The 23,470-nt window shown below is 53.0% G+C and overlaps 1 protein-coding gene across 4 annotated transcripts in view; it reads left to right on the top strand.

Moving 5' to 3' along the window:
* Nucleotides 1–23,470, top strand: part of EPS15L1 (epidermal growth factor receptor pathway substrate 15 like 1) — a 425,390-nt gene that overhangs the window by 118,818 nt on the left and 283,102 nt on the right. For all 4 annotated transcript variants that reach the window (XM_030218157.1, XM_030218156.1, XM_030218158.1 and 1 more), the window contains exon 8: nucleotides 1,107–1,166. In XM_030218157.1, coding sequence (XP_030074017.1) covers nucleotides 1,107–1,166 — 60 coding nt within the window. The remainder of the gene's footprint in view (nucleotides 1–1,106; nucleotides 1,167–23,470) is intronic.

Genomic DNA, 23,470 nt, shown 5'->3' on the forward strand with positions numbered 1-23,470 from the left:
GATGGGGAAGTATAAAGTTCCACCCAATCTGTCAAGTACTCTGGGGTCAGTTTAAAACTTAAGATGGGCACCCTATAATACCATCTCTCCCAAGGTAGAGAGGACTAGGGGGGTGGGGGAGAACGCCAGAGCTCTAGTAAACAAACCCAGCAAAAAGCAAGTGCTCCAGACCTATATAGAAAGCTGGTCATAGTAATAGAAATAGAAACTGAAATGCAAGATATGAGAGATGCACATTTCCCAAAGGTGACATATTAGAGTTAACAAATTCAGAAAAATATTTTTTCTGCTTCTGCTGTCTGAGCATTACTTTGGTTCCATTGCTCCTCTTCTGCTTTTCTACAGGATCTCCTGTACTTTTTGACTTTTCTTCTGTTTTTTTGTCTACCATTCATCTTCCCTCTGTGTCCCTTATCTCTCCTATTTAGCATCTCCCCTTTGTGTCCCTATCTTACTCTGTCCTGCATCTCTTCTCTGTCCCTGTCCTTCCCTATATCTAGCCTCTCAACCTGACTGCCCCTCCTCCTCCTGTGCTCCTTCATGCCTCTCCCGCCCTCCCTTCCTCCATTGATTCAGCATCTGTTTCTCCCCCCCACCTTGAGTTCTCCAAACTCATATTGGCAGCAATGGTGATGAAAGCAGGTAGCTTCCAGCTACCCAGCCAGAACCTTTCTTCAGTCAAATCCTGCCCACAGAAAGTTATATCAGAGGAGGCAGAACATAGCAGGGAAAAGGCCATGGCTCAGCTGATCATAGGCAGCCTGTTTTCATTGTTGCCATTGTTGGTGCAAGATTGGAGGACTGTGAGGGAAGGGGGGGGGGGGGGCAGAGAGCAAGCAGTTCAACAGCGGGCAGCCCTGGACTTTTTGCCAGGCTTGCTCAATGGCTACACTTCTGCATGGGGCCAACCTATATAAGCAAGAGAGTCAGGAAGTAAGTGAATTGATGGTGTGAATAATCTAGTGCTACCGCTGTAGCCTTTCTAGCTCCCAGTTACCCAAAGAGCAGAAACCGGTTCTGAGAGTTGAGCTTTTGACTCTTAATTGACAAAGTGATTTCTGAGGAGTAGTTCTTTGTAACCTGATGATATTCTGTCTACAAATTAGGTTTGGGATCTGAGTGATATTGACAAGGATGGACATCTGGACAGAGATGAATTTGCTGTAGTAAGTTGAAGGCATTTAATTTTCCCGTCGTTTGATAATGGAAATGCACAGTCACAAATCTTGATCGTTAGTTATATTTCATAATTATGTTTTAGAGCTAGCAACGTGCAAGACAATTGTGAGTGTGCCATTCTTAGTGTCCCTTTCTACCAAGTATGTTTCTTTTTAAATGGCCTAGCTTTCACATTTTTTGCTATATTTTGTTAGGAAATACGGTGACTGGCAAACTAATGTTATAAAAATAATCTGAAGGCTGTTCTACAATGTAAATATGGTACAGTCAGTCTTCTGTAGCAAATATGTTGGTTACTTCTCATCCTGTTTTGCTACAAAATGAGAATTGCTGTATTTGAATGTGAAGAAAAACACATCTCTAATACATCTCTTCCCCTGGATGGTTTGCTACCATTTGCATTTTTAATTATTTGCTGAGGAGACCGTAGTTGTGCCTTAGTCTTGGCCAGAGAACAGCAGAATGTTTTATTTATTTGCATTTGTTAGCAGTCTTGGCCTCAGCATGACATGGTATTTTTAGTCTGCAGCTCAAATTGTTGAAATATTTTTTCAAAACTGAAAAACCATGGCATATGCTGTACTGCTTAGCAAACTTCCATCCGGTAGTGAAGTTCAATTTGTCATTGATCCATTGATTCACTATGGGCTTTACTTGTCACCAATGCTCAATCTTCACCGTCTTTTTTTTTTTTTTTTTTTTTTACTTTAGATTTTTATTGAATATTTTTAAATATTTTTAAACATTTGGGACAATCAAACCATTCAGTATACAACATGCTTTGCTCCCATTTCTTTGCATTACTACTACTACTACTACTTAACATTTCTAGAGCGCTACTAGGGTTACGCAGCGCTGTACAAAATAAACAAAGAAGGACGGTCCCTGCTCAAAGGAGCTTACAATCTAAATAACGTCTCAACATACTGACTTTCCACCTAACTTGTATTACAAAACAACCACACAACTTGTTAATTTCAAACTGTTCCCTTAAAACAGTGCCCTCCAACCATGTTCTCCTCATGTTCTCCCCAGCTTAGCTACTCGTTTGTCTAACACAAGTGGTGGAATCAACCTTGCTCCCTATACCTCCTCTTCCCCCCCCCCCCTCCACTCCACCTAAACCCCTATTCCCTTGTTACCTCCCTCCCCTCCCCCCCCACCTATCCCCCCTCCCTGGAATGTGTCCTCAATCCCTCTAAAGTCTCTCAATCATTTGTTGAAGTCTTGTCCATCCCCTTTTACGTCGGAGCTCTCCCTCCCTCCTATATACCGTTAAACGCTCCATATGCCACAGAAGTCTCACTTTAACCTTCCAATCCCCTAATTTTGGGGAATCCACTAATTTCCAACAGCGCGCTATAAGGCACTTAGCCGATGCTAAACCCCATCGCATCAGCTTACTCTCCTCCCACACCTCTCACTCATTATACATTCCCAATAAACACTCCCATGGACCACACACCAGTGAAACTACCATGGTTTGGGCCAGTGCTTTCATCACTGCCTGCCAAAATGCTACCACCCCTGGGCATATCCACCACACATGAAGAAATGTGCTTTTCTGTTTTTTACATCTCCAGCACACATCTGATGCTCCTGAATACATTTTCTGTAACCTCTCTGGTGTGTAATACCACTGTGTTAGCACTTTATACGCATTTTCCTGTATTAACATGCAAACCGAGGCTTTCTGTACTTCCCCACATATATCTTCCCATTCCCGCTCTGTGAATTGGCATTGCAAATCCCTTTCCCATGCTTCCTGAAATGAGTATTTTTTGTCCTCGTCCCCCTGAAAGAACCGATATACCACCGATCTGGGTTTTGGGACTCTCCCCAATAATATCCACAGATTTTCTAAACTTTCCTCTTCCCGTGGGTATCCTCTCCTCCACCCCTCTTTGTCTATAAAGTGTTTTACTTGCATGTACGTGAATCCCTCGCTCACAGGAATCCCATGCCTGGTACACACCTCCTCAAAACTCCTCATCCCGCTCCCAAGAAGCACATCCAGAAATGTCACCATTCCCTTCTGCTCCCATCTTACAAAGGTAGCATTTTTCCTGCCCACCCTAAACTTAGGTTCCCACCTGAGGAAGGCCACTGATGATACTTCATCCTTCCGCCCCCAATGTTTCCTTATATTCCCCCATAATTCCCAATCTTCACATTCTTGCACATAACTCTTGTTCAGTGTTCAAAAATGTCTTACTTATGTGCAAGTATATGAAGGTTGAGCATTGGTGACAAGTAAAGCCCATAGTGAATCAATGTATCAGTGACGATTTGCACTTTACTGCCAGGTGGAAGTTTGCTAAGCAGTACAGATGCAGTTAACTCTGAAGATCCTAGGATATCACATAATTAGTAAATGTTCTCCGAGGACAAGCAGGCTGCTTGTTCTCACTGATGGGTGACGTCCACGGCAGCCCCTCCAATCGGAATCTTCCTAGCAAAGTCCTTTGCTAGCCCTCGCGCGCCCGCGCGGCCGTCTTCCCGCCCGAAACCGGCTCGAGCCGGCCAGTCTTCTTTCGTCCGCACTCGGTACGGCTGTGTTTTTTGTCGTGTCGAGCCCCGGAGAGTCGACCTCGCGCGTCCGTTTTAAAATAGACGTGTTTTTTCTTCGGAAAAGTTCTAATTTGTTCGGGAAGTTCTCCGGAAACCCCCTTGGGTTTCGTTTGCCCCTTCCCGTGTTTCCAGTTTTTGCCCCGGTAAGTTTTCTTTCGTCGTCGGGGTAGGCCTCTTTTCGGCCTCGGTCGAGATTTTTCTCCCTTAAAGTTTTGGTGCTCCAAATTCGTCATTTCGGATTTTGATTTCGCCGGCGTGATTTTTCTGCCCATGACATCGAAGCCTTCCAGCGGCTTCAAGAAGTGCACCCAGTGCGCCCGGGTAATCTCGCTCACTGATAGGCACTCTTCGTGTCTTCAGTGTCTGGGGGCCGAGCACCGTCCTCAGAACTGTAGTCTGTGTTCCCTGTTACAAAGGCGGACTCAGGTAGCGAGATTGGCCCAGTGGAACGTTTTGTTCTCGGGCTCTTCGTCGGCATCGGCACCGGGGTCATCGTGTGCATCGACGTCATCAGCGTCCAGACCTTCATCCTTGGCCGCCAGTGCATCGAGGCATCGGCCCTCTGCATCGGCGCCGAGACATCGGATAGCTGCATCGACGTCGGTGGTACCGGGACCTCGTCTCCTGATGTTGTCGGACGGTGGTGCATCGGGTGGAGTGCAGGTGAGGGCTGTCCATTCCCCTGCTGGTGGCGGTGAGCCTTCGGGTGGGTCTCCCCCTACCCTGAGGGCTCCTGCGGTACAGCCCCCCCGGGATCGACCTGCTTCGACCTCGGCCCTGAGGAAGCGACGGATGGATTCTACGTCCTCCTCGTCGGTGCCGGGGAGCTCCGGTGACATGCTTCGGAAGAAGTCGAAGAAGCATCGACACCGGTCTCCTCCCCGCGTCGGCACCGAGAGCTCTGGGTCGCCGAGGGAGTCGGCACCCAGCAGGCATCGGCACCGAGAGGACCGCTCACCCTCTGTTCAGGAGGTGTCGATGCGCTCCACTCTGGACAGCCCGGACCAGCCTCCACGCCCGGAACAGGTTCTGACGTCGACGCCTGCATCGACCTCCCTGCCTTTCTCTGCAGCCGCTCTGAACGAGAGCCTCCGGGCCGTTCTCCCAGAGATTCTGGGAGAGCTGTTGCGCCCTACCCCTCCGGTACCGGCGGTGCTTGCGCCTCCGGTACCGTCGAGCGTGGCGCCGGCTGGCCCATCGCCCGGGGTGAGGTCCCCGACGTCGGTACCGCGTGCGGTGCCGACTGCGGCCACCTCCCAGGAGGGCTCCCCGACTACGTCGGCGGAGGGAGCTTCGCCGATGCGGGCAAGGGAGTCTACCTCTCGACGCCCCCATCGTGGACGTGGCTCCACGGAGTCGAGCCGGGCGAGGTTGCAGACACAGGTCCGTGAACTTGTGTCTGACACCGAGGGTGAGGCCTCGTGGGAAGAAGAAGAAGACCCCAGATATTTCTCTGACGAGAAATATCCTTCCTTCCGATCCCACTCCCTCTCCTGAAAGACAGCTTTCTCCTCCCGAGAGTCTGTCTTTTGCTTCCTTTGTCCGGGAGATGTCTACGGCCATCCCCTTCCCGGTGGTTGTGGAGGACGAGCCCAGGGCTGAAATGTTTGAGCTCCTGGACTATCCTTCTCCACCTAAGGAAGCGTCCACTGTTCCCTTGCACCATGTCCTCAAAAAGACATTGCTTGCGAACTGGACCAAGCCATTAAGTAATCCCCACATTCCCAAGAAGATCGAGTCCCAGTACCGGATCCATGGGGACCCAGAGCTGATGCGCACTCAGTTGCCTCACGACTCTGGAGTTGTGGATCTGGCCCTAAAGAAGGCTAAGAGTTCTAGGGAGCATGCTTCGGCGCCCCCGGGCAAAGACTCTAGAACCTTAGACTCCTTTGGGAGGAAGGCCTACCATTCCTCTATGCTCGTGGCCAAAATCCAGTCTTACCAGCTCTACACGAGCATACACATGCGGAACAATGTGCGGCAGTTGGCGGGCTTGGTTGATGCTCTCCCCCCTGAGCAAGCCAAGCCTTTTCAGGAGGTGGTCAGGCAGCTGAAGGCGTGCAGAAAATTCCTGGCCAGAGGGGTGTATGACACCTTTGATGTTGCGTCCAGGGCCGCTGCTCAAGGTGTGGTGATGCGCAGGCTCTCATGGCTGCGTGCCTCCGACCTGGAAAATAGACTCCAGCAGCGGATTGCGGACTCGCCTTGCCGTGCGGACAATATTTTTGGAGAGAAATTCGAGCAGGTGGTAGAGCATCTCCACCAGCGGGATACCGCATTCGACAAGTTCTCCCGCTGGCAGCCTTCAGCATCTACCTCTACAGGTAGAAGATTTTTTGGGGGAAGGAGGACTGTTCCCTACTCTTCTGGCAAGCGTAGGTACAACCCTCCTTCTCGACAGCCTGCGGCCCAGGCTAAGCCCCAGCGCGCTCGCTCTCGTCAGCAGTGTGCGCCTCAGCAAGGCCCCTCGGCTCCCCAGCAAAAGCAAGGGGCGAGCTTTTGACTGGCTCCAGCAGAGCATAGCCGACATCCAAGTGTCAGTGCCGGGCGACCTGCCGGTCGAGGGGAGGTTGAAAGCTTTTCACCAAAGGTGGCCTCTCATAACCTCCGATCAGTGGGTTCTGCAAATAGTCCGGCAAGGATACACCCTCAATTTGGCCTCAAAACCTCCAAATTGTCCACCGGGAGCTCAATTCTACAGCTTCCAGCACAAGCAGGTACTTGCAGAGGAACTCTCCGCCCTTCTCAGCGCCAATGCGGTCGAGCCCGTGCCATCCGGGCAAGAAGGGCTGGGATTCTGTTCCAGGTACTTCCTTGTGGAAAAGAAAACAGGGGGGATGCGTCCCATCCTAGACCTAAGGGCCCTGAACAAATATCTCGTAAAAGAAAAGTTCAGGATGCTTTCCCTGGGCACCCTTCTCCCCATGATTCAGCAAAACGATTGGCTATGCTCTCTGGACTTGAAGGATGCCTACACACACATCCCGATACTGCCAGCTCACAGACAGTATCTGCGATTTCAGTTGGGCACACGCCACTTCCAGTACTGTGTGCTACCCTTTGGGCTCGCCTCTGCACCCAGGGTGTTCACAAAGTGCCTAGCTGTGGTAGCAGCGGCACTTCGCAGGCTGGGGGTGCACGTGTTCCCATATCTCGACGATTGGCTGGTGAAGAACACATCCGAGGCAGGAGCCCTGCAGTCCATGCAGATGACTATTCGCCTCCTGGAGCTACTGGGGTTTGTGATAAATTATCCAAAGTCCCATCTTCTCCCAGTGCAGAAACTCGAATTCATAGGAGCTCTGCTGGATTCTCGGACGGCTCGCACCTATCTCCCAGAGACGAGGGCCAACAACTTGTTGTCCCTCGTCTCGCGGGTGCGAGCGTCCCAGCAGATCACAGCTCGGCAGATGTTGAGATTGCTGGGCCACATGGCCTCCACAGTTCATGTGACTCCCATGGCCCGTCTTCACATGAGATCTGCTCAATGGACCCTAGCCTCCCAGTGGTATCAGGCTGCTGGGGGTCTAGAAGACGTGATCCACCTGTCCACGAGTTTTCTCGAATCCCTGTATTGGTGGACAATCTGGTCCAATTTGACTCTGGGACGTCCTTTCCAAATTCCTCAGCCACAAAAAGTGCTGACAACGGATGCGTCTCTCCTGGGATGGGGAGCTCATGTCGATGGGCTTCACACCCAAGGAAGCTGGTCCCTCCAGGAACGTGGTCTACAGATCAATCTCCTGGAGTTGCGAGCGATCTGGAACGCTCTGAAGGCTTTCAGAGATCGGCTGTCCCATCAAATTATCCAAATTCAGACAGACAACCAGGTTGCCATGTATTATGTCAACAAGCAGGGGGGCACCGGATCTCGCCCCCTGTGTCAGGAAGCCGTCAGCATGTGGCTCTGGGCTCGCCGTCTCGGCATGGTGCTCCAAGCCACATATCTGGCAGGCGTAAACAACAGTCTGGCCGACAGACTGAGCCGGATTATGCAACCTCACGAGTGGTCGCTCAACTCCAGAGTGGTGCGCCAGATCTTCCAAGCGTGGGGCACCCCCTTGGTAGATCTCTTCGCATCTCGAGTGAACCACAAAGTCCCTCAGTTCTGTTCCAGGCTTCAGGCCCCCGGCAGACTGGCATCGGATGCCTTCCTCCTGGATTGGGAGGAGGGCCTGCTGTATGCTTATCCTCCCATTCCTCTGGTGGGGAAGACTTTGTTGAAACTCAAGCAAGATCGAGGCACCATGATTCTGATTGCTCCTTTTTGGCCGCGTCAGATCTGGTTCCCTCTTCTTCTGGAGTTATCCTCCGAAGAACCGTGGAGATTGGAGTGTTTTCCGACCCTCATCACACAGGACGAAGGGGCTCTTCTGCATCCCAGCCTCCGGTCCCTGGCTCTCACGGCCTGGATGTTGAGAGCGTAGACTTTGCCTCTTTGGGTCTGTCAGAGGGTGTCTCCCGCATCTTGCTTGCTTCCAGGAAAGATTCCACTAAGAGGAGTTACTTCTTTCTCCGAGGACAAGCAGGCTGCTTGTTCTCACGACTGGGGTTGACGTCCGCGGCAGCCCCCACCAACCGGAAGAAGCTTCGCGGGACGGTCGGCACGCAGGCCACGCCCACCGCGCATGCGCGGCCGCCTTCCCGCCCGTGCGCGACCGCTCCCGCCAGTTACTTTTTTCCCGCGACTGAGAGAGTGGTGCGTTTGCCTCTCTCTCTGTTCAGCCGCCGGATTTTCGACCGCGTTTACGCGGATCGTCGCTTGGACCGTTCGGTTCCCTCTGTTTTTTGTTTGTATTGTTTAAAAAAAAAAAAAAAAAAAAAAAAAAGAAATTTCTTTTTGCGCGTGTGGAGCACGCGCTCCCCCTTTTTCCCTCGCTTTCTAGCCTAGTGGCCGCTCGGTCGGTTGATTTTTTCGTGGTGTGATTTTAGCCACCATTGCCGACTTTGACTTCGCCGACGCGATTTTTCCGTCGATGTCCTCGAAGGTCCCGAGTGGATTTAAAAAGTGTGGTCGCTGCGGCCGGCCGATCTCGCAGACCGACACCCACGCTTGGTGCCTCCAGTGCCTCGGGCCGGAGCACAATCTCAAGTCGTGCGCTTTGTGTCTCGGTCTCCGGAAACGGACTCAGGTTGCGAGGCAAGTTCTGCGGGACCGTCTTTTTGGAACTTGCGCCGGACCCTCGACGTCGACCTCGACAGCATCGGTATCGAAGGCCGGTCCTTCGGTACCGGTATCGATGCCCGAGACATCGGCACCGATGGCAGCGACCCCAGGAGAACAGGTCCCGTTGGCCCGCCGGTCCGCCGGTGAGAGTGGGGTTGAGAGGCCGCGTGGGCAGTCGGCCCCGGTCACTCCCTCAACTCGTGAGCCACGGGACCGAACCCTGTCGGACCCGGTACCTCGAGACCGAGGGGGATCGACCTCCTCCTCCTCCATGCCCTCCGGCACCGGTGACGTGCACCGGAAAAAAGATAAGAAGCGCCGTCACCGGGAGCCCTCGGTGCACCCTGAAGAGGAGTCGACGCCGAAGCGTCATCGCAGAAAGGAGAGATCTCCGTCGGTGGTGGAGGTACCGACGCGTCGGGGTTCCGGCACCTCGGTGCCGTCTCCTGGCCCCCAGCAGCTTCTGGCACCGACACCCTTACCGGCCCCACCGCCTTTCCCGGCAGCGGGCCTGGACGAGTGCCTCAGAGCCATCCTTCCGGGGATCCTGGAAGGGCTGATGCGCCAGGCTGTGCCGGCGTCGGGGGTGCTTGCGCCCCCGGCGCCGATGACTGTGGCGCCGGCGAGCTCTAGCCCGGCGCCGGGGCTGTCGACACCGCCGCCGCTTGCGGTGCCGGTCTCGACCGCCACGCAGGTGGAGTCCCTGTCGACGTCGATGGAGGGAGCTCCGTCCCCGCCGGCGCGGGAGTCCACCGCTCGACGACACCGAGACCTTGGTGCCTCGACGTCGAGCCGGGCCCGGTACCGGACTCAGCTACATGAGCTAATGTCCGATACCGAGGATGAGGACTCGTGGGGGGAAGAGGAGGACCCGAGATATTTCTCCTCAGAGGAGTCTACGGGCCTTCCCTCGGACCCCACGCCGTCACCGGAGAGGAAGCTCTCACCTCCTGAGAGTCTCTCCTTTGCCTCCTTTGTGCGGGATATGTCTATAAGCATTCCCTTTCCCGTGGTCTCTGTGGAAGAGCCGAGGGCCGAGATGCTCGAGGTCCTTGACTATCCATCACCACCTAGAGAGTCCTCCACGGTACCGCTGCACAATGTCCTGAAGGAGACGCTGCTTCGGAACTGGGTGCGACCACTAACTAACCCCACCATTCCCAAGAAAGCAGAGTCCCAGTACAGGATCCACTCTGACCCAGAGCTCATGCGGCCCCAGTTGCCCCATGACTCAGCGGTCGTGGATTCTGCTCTCAAGAGGGCACGGAGTTCGAGGGATACCGCCTCGGCGCCCCCGGGGCGGGAGTCTCGCACTCTGGACTCATTTGGGAGGAAGGCCTACCAATCCTCCATGCTCGTGACCCGCATCCAATCTTACCTGCTCTATATGAGCATCCACATGCGGACCAATGTGCAACAGCTGGCGGACCTGGTCGATAAGCTCCCGCCGGAGCAGTCCAGGCCTTATCAGGAGGTGGTCAGGCAGCTGAAGGCGTGCAGAAAGTTCCTGTCCAGGGGGATTTTTGACACCTGTGACGTGGCATCTCGTGCTGCGGCCCAAGGTATAGTGATGCGCAGGCTCTCATGGCTGCGTGCCTCTGACCTGGACAACCGCACCCAGCAGAGACTGGCTGACGTCCCTTGCCGGGGGGATAATATTTTTGGCGAGAAGGTCGAGCAGATGGTTGACCAACTGCATCAGCGGGAAACCGCTCTCGACAAGCTCTCCCACCGGGCGCCTTCAGCAGCCGCCCCCGCGGGCGGGCGTTTTTTCCCGGGCTCGGCAGGCTGCACCCTATTCTTTTGCGAAGCGTAGGTACAACCAGCCGGCCCGAAGGCCTCGTCAGGCACAGGGACAGCCCCAGCGCGCTCGTTCTCGTCAACAGCGTGCGCCTAAGCAGCCCCCTGCGCCTCCACAGCAAAAGCCGGGGACGGGCTTTTGACTGGATCCACGGGAACATAGCCGCCCTACAAGTGTCCGTACCGGACGATCTGCCGGTCGGAGGGAGGTTAAAATTTTTTCACCAAAGGTGGCCTCTCATAACCTCCGACCAGTGGGTTCTCCAAATAGTGCGGTGCGGATACGCCCTGAATTTGGCCTCCCTGCCTCCAAATTGTCCTCCGGGAGCTCAGTCTTTCAGCTCCCATCACAAGCAGGTACTTGCAGAGGAACTCTCCGCCCTTCTCAGCGCCAATGCGGTCGAGCCCGTACCACCCGGGCAGGAAGGGCAGGGATTCTATTCCAGGTACTTCCTTGTGGAAAAGAAAACAGGGGGGATGCGTCCCATCCTAGACCTGAGAGGCCTGAACAAATTCCTGGTCAAAGAAAAGTTCAGGATGCTTTCCTTGGGCACCCTTCTGCCAATGATTCAGAAAAACGATTGGCTATGTTCCCTGGATTTAAAGGACGCATACACTCACATCCCGATACTGCCAGCTCACAGACAGTATCTCAGATTCCGCCTGGGCGCACGGCACTTTCAGTATTGTGTGCTGCCCTTTGGGCTCGCCTCTGCCCCACGAGTGTTTACAAAGTGCCTCGTGGTGGTAGCGGCCTACCTACGCAAGCTGGGAGTGCACGTGTTCCCATATCTCGACGATTGGCTGGTCAAGAACACCTCGGAGGCAGGAGCCCTCCGGTCCATGCAGTGCACTATTCAGCTTCTGGAGCTGCTGGGGTTTGTGATAAATTACCCAAAGTCCCATCTCCAGCCAACTCAGTCTCTGGAATTCATAGGAGCGCTGCTGAATTCCCAGACGGCTCAGGCCTACCTTCCCGAAGCGAGGGCCACCAATCTCTTGGCCCTGGCTTCGCAGACCAGAGCGTCTCAGCAGATCACAGCTCGGCAGATGTTGAGACTTCTGGGTCATATGGCCTCCACAGTTCATGTGACTCCCATGGCTCGTCTTCACATGAGATCTGCTCAATGGACCCTAGCTTCCCAGTGGTTCCAAGCCACCGGGAATCTAGAGGATGTCATCCGCCTCTCCACCAGTTGCCGCACTTCACTGCTCTGGTGGACCATACGGACCAATTTGACCCTGGGACGTCCATTCCAAATTCCGCAGCCCACGAAAGTGCTGACGACGGATGCATCTCGCCTGGGGTGGGGAGCCCATGTCGATGGGCTTCACACCCAGGGTCTGTGGTCCCTCCAGGAAAAGGATCTGCAGATCAACCTCCTGGAGCTCCGAGCGATCTGGAACGCACTGAAGGCTTTCAGAGGTCGGCTGTCCTGCCAAATTATCCAAATTCGGACAGACAATCAGGTTGCAATGTATTACGTCAACAAGCAGGGGGGCACCGGATCTCGCCCCCTGTGTCGGGAAGCCGTCGGTATGTGGCGTTGGGCGTGTCGGTTCGGCATGCTTCTCCAAGCCACGTACCTGGCAGGCGTAAACAACAGTCTGGCCGACAGACTGAGCAGAGTCATGCAACCGCACGAGTGGTCGCTCCATTCCAGAGTGGTACGCAAGATCTTCCGAGAGTGGGGCACCCCCTCGGTGGATCTTTTCGCCTCTCAGACCAACCACAAGCTGCCTCTGTTCTGTTCCAGACTTCAGACACACGGCAGGCTAGCGTCAGATGCCTTTCTCCTTCATTGGGGGACCGGCCTCCTGTATGCTTATCCTCCCATACCTTTGGTGGGGAAGACCTTACTGAAGCTCAAGCAAGACCGCGGCACCATGATTCTGATAGCGCCCTTTTGGCCCCGTCAGATCTGGTTCCCTCTTCTTCTGGAGTTGTCCTCCGAAGAACCGTGGAGATTGGAGTGTTTTCCGACTCTCATTTCGCAGAACGACGGAGCGTTGCTGCACCCCAACCTTCAATCCCTGGCTCTCACGGCCTGGATGTTGAGGGCGTAGACTTCGCTGCGTTGGGTCTGTCTGAGGGTGTCTCCCGGGTCTTGCTTGCCTCTAGGAAGGATTCCACTAAAAAGAGTTACTTTTTCAAGTGGAGGAGGTTTGTCGTTTGGTGTGAGAGCAAGGCCCTAGAACCTCGTTCTTGCCCTGCACAGAACCTGCTTGAATACCTTCTGCACTTATCAGAGTCTGGCCTCAAGACCAACTCAGTAAGGAAACCTTAGTGCGATTAGTGCTTACCATTATCGTGTGGAAGGTAAAGCCATCTCTGGAGAGCCTTTAGTCGTTCGATTCATGAGAGGCTTGCTTTTGTCAAAGCCCCCTATCAAGCCTCCTACTGTGTCATGGGATCTCAACGTCGTCCTCACCCAGCTGATGAAACCTCCTTTTGAGCCACTGAATACCTGCCATCTGAAGTACTTGACCTGGAAGGTCATTTTCTTGGTGGCAGTTACTTCAGCTCGTAGGGTCAGTGAGCTTCAAGCCCTAGTAGCTCATGCTCCATATACAAAATTTCATCACAACAGAGTAGTGCTCCGCACTCACCCAAAGTTCCTGCCGAAGGTGGTGTCGGAGTTCCATCTTAACCAGTCAATTGTCTTGCCAACATTCTTCCCCAGGCCGCATACCCGCCCTGCTGAACGTCAGTTGCACACATTGGACTGCAAGAGAGCATTGGCCTTCTACTTGGAGCGGACACAGCCCAACAGACAGTCCGCCCAATTGTTTATTTCTTTCGACCCTAACAGGCTAGGGGTCGCTGTCGGGAAACGCACCATCTCCAATTGGCTAGCAGATTGCATTTCCTTCACTTACGCCCAGGCTGGGCTGGCTCTTGAGGGTCATGTCACGGCTCATAGTGTCAGAGCCATGGCAGCGTCGGTGGCCCACTTGAAGTCAGCCACTATTGAAGAGATCTGCAAGGCTGCGACGTGGTCATCTGTCCACACATTCACATCTCATTACTGCCTCCAGCAGGATACCCGACGCGACAGTCGGTTCGGGCAGTCGGTGTTGCAGAATCTGTTTGGGGTGTAAATCCAACTCCACCCTCTAGGACCCGAATTTATTCTGGTCAGGCTGCACTCTCAGTTAGTTGTTCTTCGTAGGTCAATTTCTGTTGTACCCTCGCCGTTGCGAGGTTCAATTGACCTGGGTTATTGTTTTGAGTGAGCCTGAGAGCTAGGGATACCCCAGTCGTGAGAACAAGCAGCCTGCTTGTCCTCGGAGAAAGGGTATGATACATACCTGTAGCAGTTGTTCTCCGAGGACAGCAGGCTGATTGTTCTCACCTACCCTCCCTCCTCCCCTTTGGAGTTGTGTGTTTCATATTTTATTGCTTGTCATTCAACTGGCGGGAGCGGTCGCGCACGGGCGGGAAGGCGGCCGCGCATGCGCGGTGGGCGTGGCCTGCGTGCCGACCGTCCCGCGAAGCTTCTTCCGGTTGGTGGGGGCTGCCGCGGACGTCAACCCCAGTCGTGAGAACAATCAGCCTGCTGTCCTCGGAGAACAACTGCTACAGGTATGTATCATACCCTTTCTGTGGAGGAGGTTTGCCGTCTGGTGTGACAGCAAGGCCCTAGCTCCTCGCTCTTGTCCTACACAGACCCTGCTTGAATACCTTCTGCACTTGTCTGAGTCTGGTCTCAAGACCAACTCTGTAAGAGTTCATCTTAGCGCAATCAGTGCATACCATTACCTTGTGGAAGGTAAGCCGATCTCAGGACAGCCTTTAGTTGTTCGCTTTTGTCAAAGCCCCCTATCAAACCTCCTACAGTGTCATGGGATCTCAATGTCGTTCTCACCCAGCTGATGAAACCTCCTTTTGAGCCACTGAATTCCTGCCATCTGAAGTACTTGACCTGGAAGGTCATTTTCTTGGTGGCAGTTACTTCAGCTCGTAGAGTCAGTGAGCTTCAGGCCCTGGTAGCCCAGGCCCCTTACACCAAATTTCATCATAACAGAGTAGTCCTCCGCACTCACCCTAAGTTCTTGCCAAAGGTCGTGTCGGAGTTCCATCTGAACCAGTCAATTGTCTTGCCAACATTCTTTCCCCGTCCTCATTCCTGCCCTGCTGAACGTCAGCTGCACACATTGGACTGCAAGAGAGCATTGGCCTTCTACTTGGAGCGGACACAGCCCCACAGACAGTCCGCCCAATTGTTTGTTTCTTTTGATCCCAATAGGAGGGGAGCGGCTGTAGGGAAACGCACCATATCCAATTGGCTAGCAGATTGCATTTCCTTCACTTACGCCCAGGCGGGGCTGGCTCTTGAGGGTCATGTCACGGCTCATAATGTTAGGGTCATGGCTGCGTCGGTAGCCCACTTGAAGTCAGCCTCCATTGAAGAAATTTGCAAAGCTGCGACGTGGTCATCTGTCCACACATTCACATCTCATTACTGCCTGCAGCAGGATACCCGACGCGACAGTCGGTTCGGGCAGTCAGTTCTTCAGAACCTGTTTGGGCTTTAGGATCCAACTCCACCCCCCGAGGGCCCTGTTTGTTCTGTTCCAGGCTGCACTCTCAGTTAGTTGGTAAATTTTTTAGGTCAATCTCAGTTATGTCCTCGCCGTTGCGAGGCCCAATTGACCAATGTTGTTGTTTTGAGTGAGCCTGGGGGCTAGGGATACCCCATCAGTGAAAACAAGCAGCCTGCTTGTCCTCGGAGAAAGCGAATGCTACATACCTGTAGAAGGTATTCTCCGAGGACAGCAGGCTGATTGTTCTCACAAACCCGCCCGCCTCCCCTTTGGAGTTGAGTCTTCCCTTGTTTCTCTTTTGCTACAATACGAGACTGGCCGGCTCGAGCCGGTTTCGGGCGGGAAGACAGCCGCGCATGCGCGGTGCGCGCGGGCTAGCAAAGGACTTTGCTAGGAAGATTCCGATTGGAGGGGCTGCCGTGGACGTCACCCATCAGTGAGAACAATCAGCCTGCTGTCCTCGGAGAATACCTTCTACAGGTATGTAGCATTCGCTTTACATGTATACTACAGTGATGAAGTGTGTGTGTGTGCCTGGGACTGATTTTGAAATGTGGATAGCAAATATTATCCCTGCACTAATTAGTGAAATTAGATAGTCCTTTTTATGTGAATCACTGACATTCTGGCACCTCTAGCAAATGCTTGAAGGGCCAGTTTAGTTATGTTGAATTGGCCCATGAAGAGCTTGCAGCCTGGATTTGAGCTGGTGTGGTAGGTGTTTCTTTACACTGGTGGACATGTTTTTTGCATAGTATGGTTAGAAGTCTTTCTCACAAGTTTGTGGATTGTAGTATTTCTAGGATGGAAACTACACTTTTATCAGTAGGGCTTTTTTTAAACATATGTCTTTCACTATTTTTTAGTTGTTTGTTTTAAGAGCTCTTGAAGTTTATTTAATTCTCTAGACTTATGCACATGTTGTTTTTTGTTTAGTTTGGTCAAAAGTCACACTTCTAAGCTTGTGATTTGTAGAAGTATGAAGAATATATACAGTGGTGGAAATAAGTATTTGATCCCTTGCTGATTTTGTAAGTTTGCCCACTGACAAAGACATGAGCAGCCCATAATTGAAGGGTAGGTTATTGGTAACAGTGAGAGATAGCACATCACAAATTAAATCCGGAAAATCACATTGTGGAAAGTATATGAATTTATTTGCATTCTGCAGAGGGAAATAAGTATTTGATCCCCCACCAACCAGTAAGAGATCTGGCCCCTACAGACCAGGTAGATGCTCCAAATCAACTCGTTACCTGCATGACAGACAGCTGTCGGCAATGGTCACCTGTATGAAAGACACCTGTCCACAGACTCAGTGAATCAGTCAGACTCTAACCTCTACAAAATGGCCAAGAGCAAGGAGCTGTCTAAGGATGTCAGGGACAAGATCATACACCTGCACAAGGCTGGAATGGGCTACAAAACCATCAGTAAGACGCTGGGCGAGAAGGAGACAACTGTTGGTGCCATAGTAAGAAAATGGAAGAAGTACAAAATGACTGTCAATCGACAAAGATCTGGAGCTCCACGCAAAATCTCACCTCGTGGGGTATCCTTGATCATGAGGAAGGTTAGAAATCAGCCTACAACTACAAGGGGGGAACTTGTCAATGATCTCAAGGCAGCTGGGACCACTGTCACCACGAAAACCATTGGTAACACATTACGACATAACGGATTGCAATCCTGCAGTGCCCGCAAGGTCCCCCTGCTCCGGAAGGCACATGTGACGGCCCGTCTGAAGTTTGCCAGTGAACACCTGGATGATGCCGAGAGTGATTGGGAGAAGGTGCTGTGGTCAGATGAGACAAAAATTGAGCTCTTTGGCATGAACTCAACTCGCCGTGTTTGGAGGAAGAGAAATGCTGCCTATGACCCAAAGAACACCGTCCCCACTGTCAAGCATGGAGGTGGAAATGTTATGTTTTGGGGGTGTTTCTCTGCTAAGGGCACAGGACTACTTCACCGCATCAATGGGAGAATGGATGGGGCCATGTACCGTACAATTCTGAGTGACAACCTCCTTCCCTCCGCCAGGGCCTTAAAAATGGGTCGTGGCTGGGTCTTCCAGCACGACAATGACCCAAAACATACAGCCAAGGCAACAAAGGAGTGGCTCAGGAAGAAGCACATTAGGGTCATGGAGTGGCCTAGCCAGTCACCAGACCTTAATCCCATTGAAAACTTATGGAGGAAGCTGAAGCTGCGAGTTGCCAAGCGACAGCCCAGAACTCTTAATGATTTAGAGATGATCTGCAAAGAGGAGTGGACCAAAATTCCTCCTGACATGTGTGCAAACCTCATCATCAACTACAGAAGAAGTCTGACCGCTGTGCTTGCCAACAAGGGTTTTGCCACCAAGTATTAGGTCTTGTTTGCCAGAGGGATTAAATACTTATTTCCCTCTGCAGAATGCAAATAAATTCATATACTTTCCACAATGTGATTTTCCGGATTTAATTTGTGATGTGCTATCTCTCACTGTTACCAATAACCTACCCTTCAATTATGGGCTGCTCATGTCTTTGTCAGTGGGCAAACTTACAAAATCAGCAAGGGATCAAATACTTATTTCCACCACTGTATGCCACACTTTAAAGGGTATTATGTATGTTAATATTTTGCAATATTTAAGTCTAGTACATTTTGAGAGTTGTTTTTACATTAAGGTTTTTAAATTTTATGTTCTGTTATATATGAATAAAGAACATGTTTTATATCTTTATATGTTCTTAATTGCAATTATTAACATATGGTTGTTTTTATTTTAGTTTCGTTTTCAATTCTAATATGTTTTTATTTCTGTTAGTATATTAAACGTACCCCTGATGCAGCCTATTTGGCAAAACGTGGCCATGCTAGGACTTGTGCAATAACATTTTCTTTTTGGACTTTTCAAAGTGTACTGGACTTTTATCAAGTCTTTTTTTTTTTTATGCCAGATTTGTAGTCTGCCACTGTGTGGAGATGCATCCTCTGTTTCCATATCATCATGCTGATCAATCCATAGACTGGTGGGTTGTGTCCATCTACCAGCAGGTGGAGATAGAGAGCAATCCTTTTGCCTCCCTATATGTGGTCATGTGCTGCCGGAAACTCCCCAGTATGTTCTCTATCTCAGCAGGTGGTGGTCACACACAGCAGCAGCTCTGGCTAGGTCTCCAAGTCTAATTCTTAGGTTTTGTTGAGTACCTGGGGTTGAGGGCTCTTCTTGAGCAAGTGCAAACCTGGTGGTGCCAGGTCCCTCCTTTTCTCCCCCCTCCCGCTGGCTCCGTTAAAAAAAAAAAAAAATTTTGGATGTCCTTTAAGGGCGTTTATTTCAACGTTTATATCATCATTTATTGCAGCTGCTCACTGGGACACCAGTTCGTTACAGCTCGGAGCGAGAAGCAGGTAATTTTTACCTTTTGTAGCGGGCAGGAGGTTCCCCGTTCGGTCTCCACGTGGCTTATGGGGTCGGAGGGCGAGGGCGCGAAGAATCGCTCCCCAGACCGCGTGTGCGCGTCTAGCGGGGATGCGGGGGTTTCAAAGCCTGAATCGCCTTTTTTGGGAGTCAGTTTGGAGTCCGGTCAGTGTCCCGGTTCTTTCTCCGGTGCGGCGGTTTTTCCCGCCATAAGCGCCCATCCCACGCTGTCCCCCCCCCCCCCCCTCCCATTTTGGCCGGCCACTCTGCTCGGACGGCTTCTTCTTGGGCTGCCCTCGAGGTGGGAGACGTGAATGCTATGGTCGCCCTTGATTCGGGCGACGGCAGGAAAGCGGCAAAAGTTAAGCGCCGTTCTTCCCGCGCAGCTCCTTCTCGGAGTTTTGCGCCGGACACCATTTTGGATGCGCAGCATGTTTCTCCCCCGCTCTTGCGAAAGCCGGTTGAGGGTGCGTCTAGGGCCGTGGCCCAGGCTGCAGAAGTACACAGTCTGGGAGGTTTCTCCCCTGAGTTCATTTTGCTGCTGCATCAGGCTTTTCTTATGCAAAACGCTGCCCCTGCTCCCCTGTCTGATAAAGGGGTTGAGGCCTCTGGAAGCAAACGCCCTCGGGTGGATTTCCAGGCCCTAGAGGACTCTGTCTCCTCTGATGTAGATGAGGGCAGCGTATCTGAGTTCTCCCAACGGTCCTTTGGGGATTCCTTGGATGAGATGGATTCCCGCTCGGATGGAGCGGATTACCCCTCTGCAGCGCGGATCTTTCGCTCAGAGGATTTGCCCAACCTGTTAGTGCAGGCCATTAGCATTTTGAAGATTTCCTCTCCGGAGGACGTCTCTCCCTCAGCCTCTGCTGGCTCTGCCATTATGCTGGGGACGAAGCGCCCGCCTAGAACCTTCCACGTGCATGAAGCCATGCACACCTTGATTTCGGCTCAATGGGATTTCCCAGAAGCGAGCCTTAAAGTGGCTAGGGCTATGTCCCGCCTCTATCCTCTGCCTGAAAGTGAACGGGAGGCCTTTCTTTGGCCTACCGTGGATTCTTTAATCACTGCGGTGACTAAGAAAATGGCGTTGCCGGTGGAAGGTGGCACGGCCCTAAAGGACGCCCAAGCCAGAAGATTGGAGGCAGCTTTAAAGTCGTCCTTCGAGGTGGCTGCTTTAAGTTTGCAGGCCTCAGTTTGCGGCTCCTATGTGGCCAGGGCGTGCCTGACGATTGTGCAGCGGGCTTCCCCCTCGGATCCTTCCTTGAGGGCTGATTGGCTGGCCCTGGAATCGGGCTTGGCCTACTTGGCAGACTTGCTGTATAATGTCTTGAGAGCCTCGGCTAAAGGTATGGCCCAGACAGTCTCTGCACGGCGTTGGCTTTGGCTGAAGCATTGGTCTGCTGACCACGCCTCTAAGTCTCGCCTGGCTAAGTTGCCTTTTAAAGGCAAGCTGCTCTTTGGGGTCGAGCTGGACAAGATTGTGACCGATCTCGGCACGTCTAAGGGCAAGAGGTTACCGGAGGTCAGGGCTTGGGCCAGTGGTGCCCGCCCCGGTTCCTCCAAAGGACGGTTTCAGGAAGCCCGTCGGTATCACCCGGGCAAGTCGGGCTCCTCTGCCCCCTCTTCCTTCAAAAGAAACTTCTCCCCCAAGCAGCATTCCTTTCGCAGAGACCGCCGTCCCGGAGGTGCGCCCTCCGGTCCTCCCCCAGGGTCTCGTACCCAATGACGGGGCCCTGGTCCATGGCCCAGAGCAGATTGGAGGACGCCTATCCTTGTTTCTGGGCGAGTGGACCAGGGTAACTTCAGACGCTTGGGTGCTGAAAGTCATCAGAGACGGCTACAAGCTAGAGTTCTGCCGACCCTTAAGAGACGGGTTTGTGCACTCTCCCTGCAAGTCTCCGGTCAAAGCTGTGGCAGTGCAGCAGACTTTGGACAATCTGATCCGCCTGGGTGCGGTCGTTCCGGTGCCAGAAGATCAGCTTGGCAAGGGTCGTTACTCCATTTACTTTGTGGTACCAAAGAAAGGAGGTTCTGTACGGCCTATCCTCAACCTTAAAGGGGTCAATCGGGCCTTGAAAGTTCGACACTTCCGAATGGAGACTCTCCGCTCTGTTATAGCGGCAGTGAAGGCAGGGGAGTTCCTGGCATCCTTGGACATCAAGGAAGCTTACTTGCATATTCCCATCTGGCCTCCTCATCAACGCTTTCTGCGTTTTGCGGTCCTGGGCCGACACTTCCAGTTCAGAGCCCTCCCGTTCGGGTTGGCTACTGCTCCGCGGACCTTCTCCAAAGTAATGGTGGTCATCGCGGCCTTCCTGCGCAAGGAAGGAGTACAAGTCCATCCTTATCTGGACGACTGGTTGATCCGAGCCCCCTCTTATGCAGAGTGCGGCAGAGCTTCAGACCGGGTGATTGCTCTTTTGAGCTCCCTGGGGTGGATCATCAACTGGGAGAAAAGCCAGCTGCGCCCGACTCAGTCCCTGGAGTATCTGGGAGTTCGTTTTGACACCCAAGTGGGCAGAATGTTCCTGCCAGACAATCGGATTGTCAAGCTTCAGGCTCAGGTGGACCAGTTCCTAGTAGCCTCTCCTCTTCAGGCTTGGGACTATGTGCAGCTGTTGGTCTCTATGACGGCCACGATGGAAGTAGTGCCCTGGGCCAGGGCCCTTATGAGACCTCTACAGCACTCTCTGCTGCAGCGATGGACTCCAGTGTCGGAGGATTACGCTGTGCGCCTTCCCTTGGATCCAGCGGTGCGCAAGGCGCTGAGCTGGTGACTGAGGCCAGACAAGCTGTCCGCAGGAATGCCTCTTTTGACCCCGGAGTGGGTTGTCGTCACGACGGACGCCTCTTTGACGGGCTGGGGAGCCCACTGCTTGGGAAGGACAGCGCAGGGGCTCTGGTCTCCTGCAGAGGCAAAGTGGTCTATCAACCTCCTGGAACTCAGAGCCATTCGGTTGGCGCTTTTGGAGTTTCTCCCGGTACTGGCGGTGAAGCCAGTACGGGTCCTGTTGGACAATGCCACGGCTGTGGCCTATGTCAATCGCCAGGGAGGTACCAAGAGCGCCCCTCTAGCCAAGGAGGCCATGAATTTATGCCAGTGGGCGGAAGCGAACCTGGAACAGCTGTCGGCGGCCCACATTGCGGGAGTCATGAATGTCAAGGCGGACTTTCTCAGTCGCCATACCTTGGATCCCGGAGAGTGGCAGCTATCGGCTCAGGCGTTCTTGGACATCACGAAGTGCTGGGGCCAGCCGAGCCTAGATCTGATGGCGTAATCGGCCAATTGCCAAGTGCTGCGCTTTTTCAGCAGAGGACGGGACCCTCGATCTCTGGGAGTAGATGCTCTTCTCCAACAGTGGCCGACACAGGAGCTTCTCTATGTGTTCCCGCCCTGGCCCATGTTGGGCAGGGTGCTAGACCGGGTGGCAAGGCATCCGGGCCGGATAATCCTGGTGGGTCCGGACTGGCCCAGACGTCCCTGGTATGCTGACTTGATCAGGCTCTCAGTGGACGGCCCTCTGCGGCTGCCAGCGGAGCGGAGCCTGTTGCATCAGGGTCCCGTGGTGATGGAGGATCCCTCCCCCTTTGGTCTTACGGCCTGGCTATTGAGCGGCAGCGTCTGAGGAAGAAGGGCTTCTCAGACAAGGTTATCGCCACTATGCTGAGAGCAAGGAAGCGCTCTACTTCTCCTGCTTACGCCAGGGTTTGGCGTACCTTTGCATCGTGGTGTGAGGCAGGCTCTCTTTCTCCCTTCACTGCTCCAATTTCTTCAGTGTTGGCGTTCCTGCAAGAAGGTCTGGAGAAAGGCCTTTCGCTCAGTTCCCTTAAAGTCCAGGTAGCGGCTCTGGCTTGCTTCAGGGGTCGCCTGAAGGGTGCTTCCCTGGCCTCGCAGCCAGATGTGGTGCGCTTTCTCAAGGGAGTTAATCACCTACGCCCTCCTCTGCACTCAGTGGTGCCTGCGTGGAATCTCAATCTAGTGCTAAGAGCCTTGCCGAAGTCGCCTTTTGAACCCTTGTCGAGGGCATCTCTGAAAGACCTGACGTTGAAAGCAGTCTTTTTGGTGACTATCACTTCAGCCAGACGAGTTTCCGAGCTCCAGGCGCTATCATGTCGAGAGCCCTTCCTGCAGTTCACTGAGGCAGGAGTGTCTATTCGCACGGTGCCTTCTTTCCTGCCCAAGATTGTTTCTCGTTTCCATGTGAATCAGCAGCTCTGTCTACCCTCCTTTCGTAGGGAGGACTACCCAGAGGAGTACTCTGCTCTCAAATATCTAGATGTGAGACGAGTCATCATCAGATACTTGGAAGTGACCAATGATTTCCGGAAGTCGGATCATCTGTTTGTGCTGTTCGCAGGTCCTCGTAAGGGTCTGCAGGCATCCAAGCCTACAGTGGCACGATGGGTCAAGGAAACCATTGCAGCGGCTTATGTGGGCGCGGGGAAGGTGCCGCCTATCCGGCTGAAGGCTCACTCCACTAGAGCACAGGCAGCCTCGATGGCAGAGGCCGGGTCTGTCTCCTTGGAAGAGATTTGTAAGGCGGCAACTTGGGCATCGGCTCATACCTTCTCCAGTCATTACCGCTTGAATGTGGCTGCTCGGGCGGAGGCCCGGTTTGGAGCTTCAGTGTTGCGGTCAGGGATTTCTATGTCCCGCCCTGGGTGAGTACTGCTTCGGTACATCCCACCAGTCTATGGATTGATCAGCATGATGATATGGAAGGTAAAATTATGTATCATACCTGATAATTTTCTTTCCATTAATCATAGCTGATCAATCCATAGCCCCTCCCAGATAT

The sequence above is a fragment of the Microcaecilia unicolor genome, chromosome 11 (genome assembly GCF_901765095.1).
Source record: "Microcaecilia unicolor chromosome 11, aMicUni1.1, whole genome shotgun sequence".
NCBI lineage: Eukaryota > Metazoa > Chordata > Amphibia > Gymnophiona > Siphonopidae > Microcaecilia > Microcaecilia unicolor.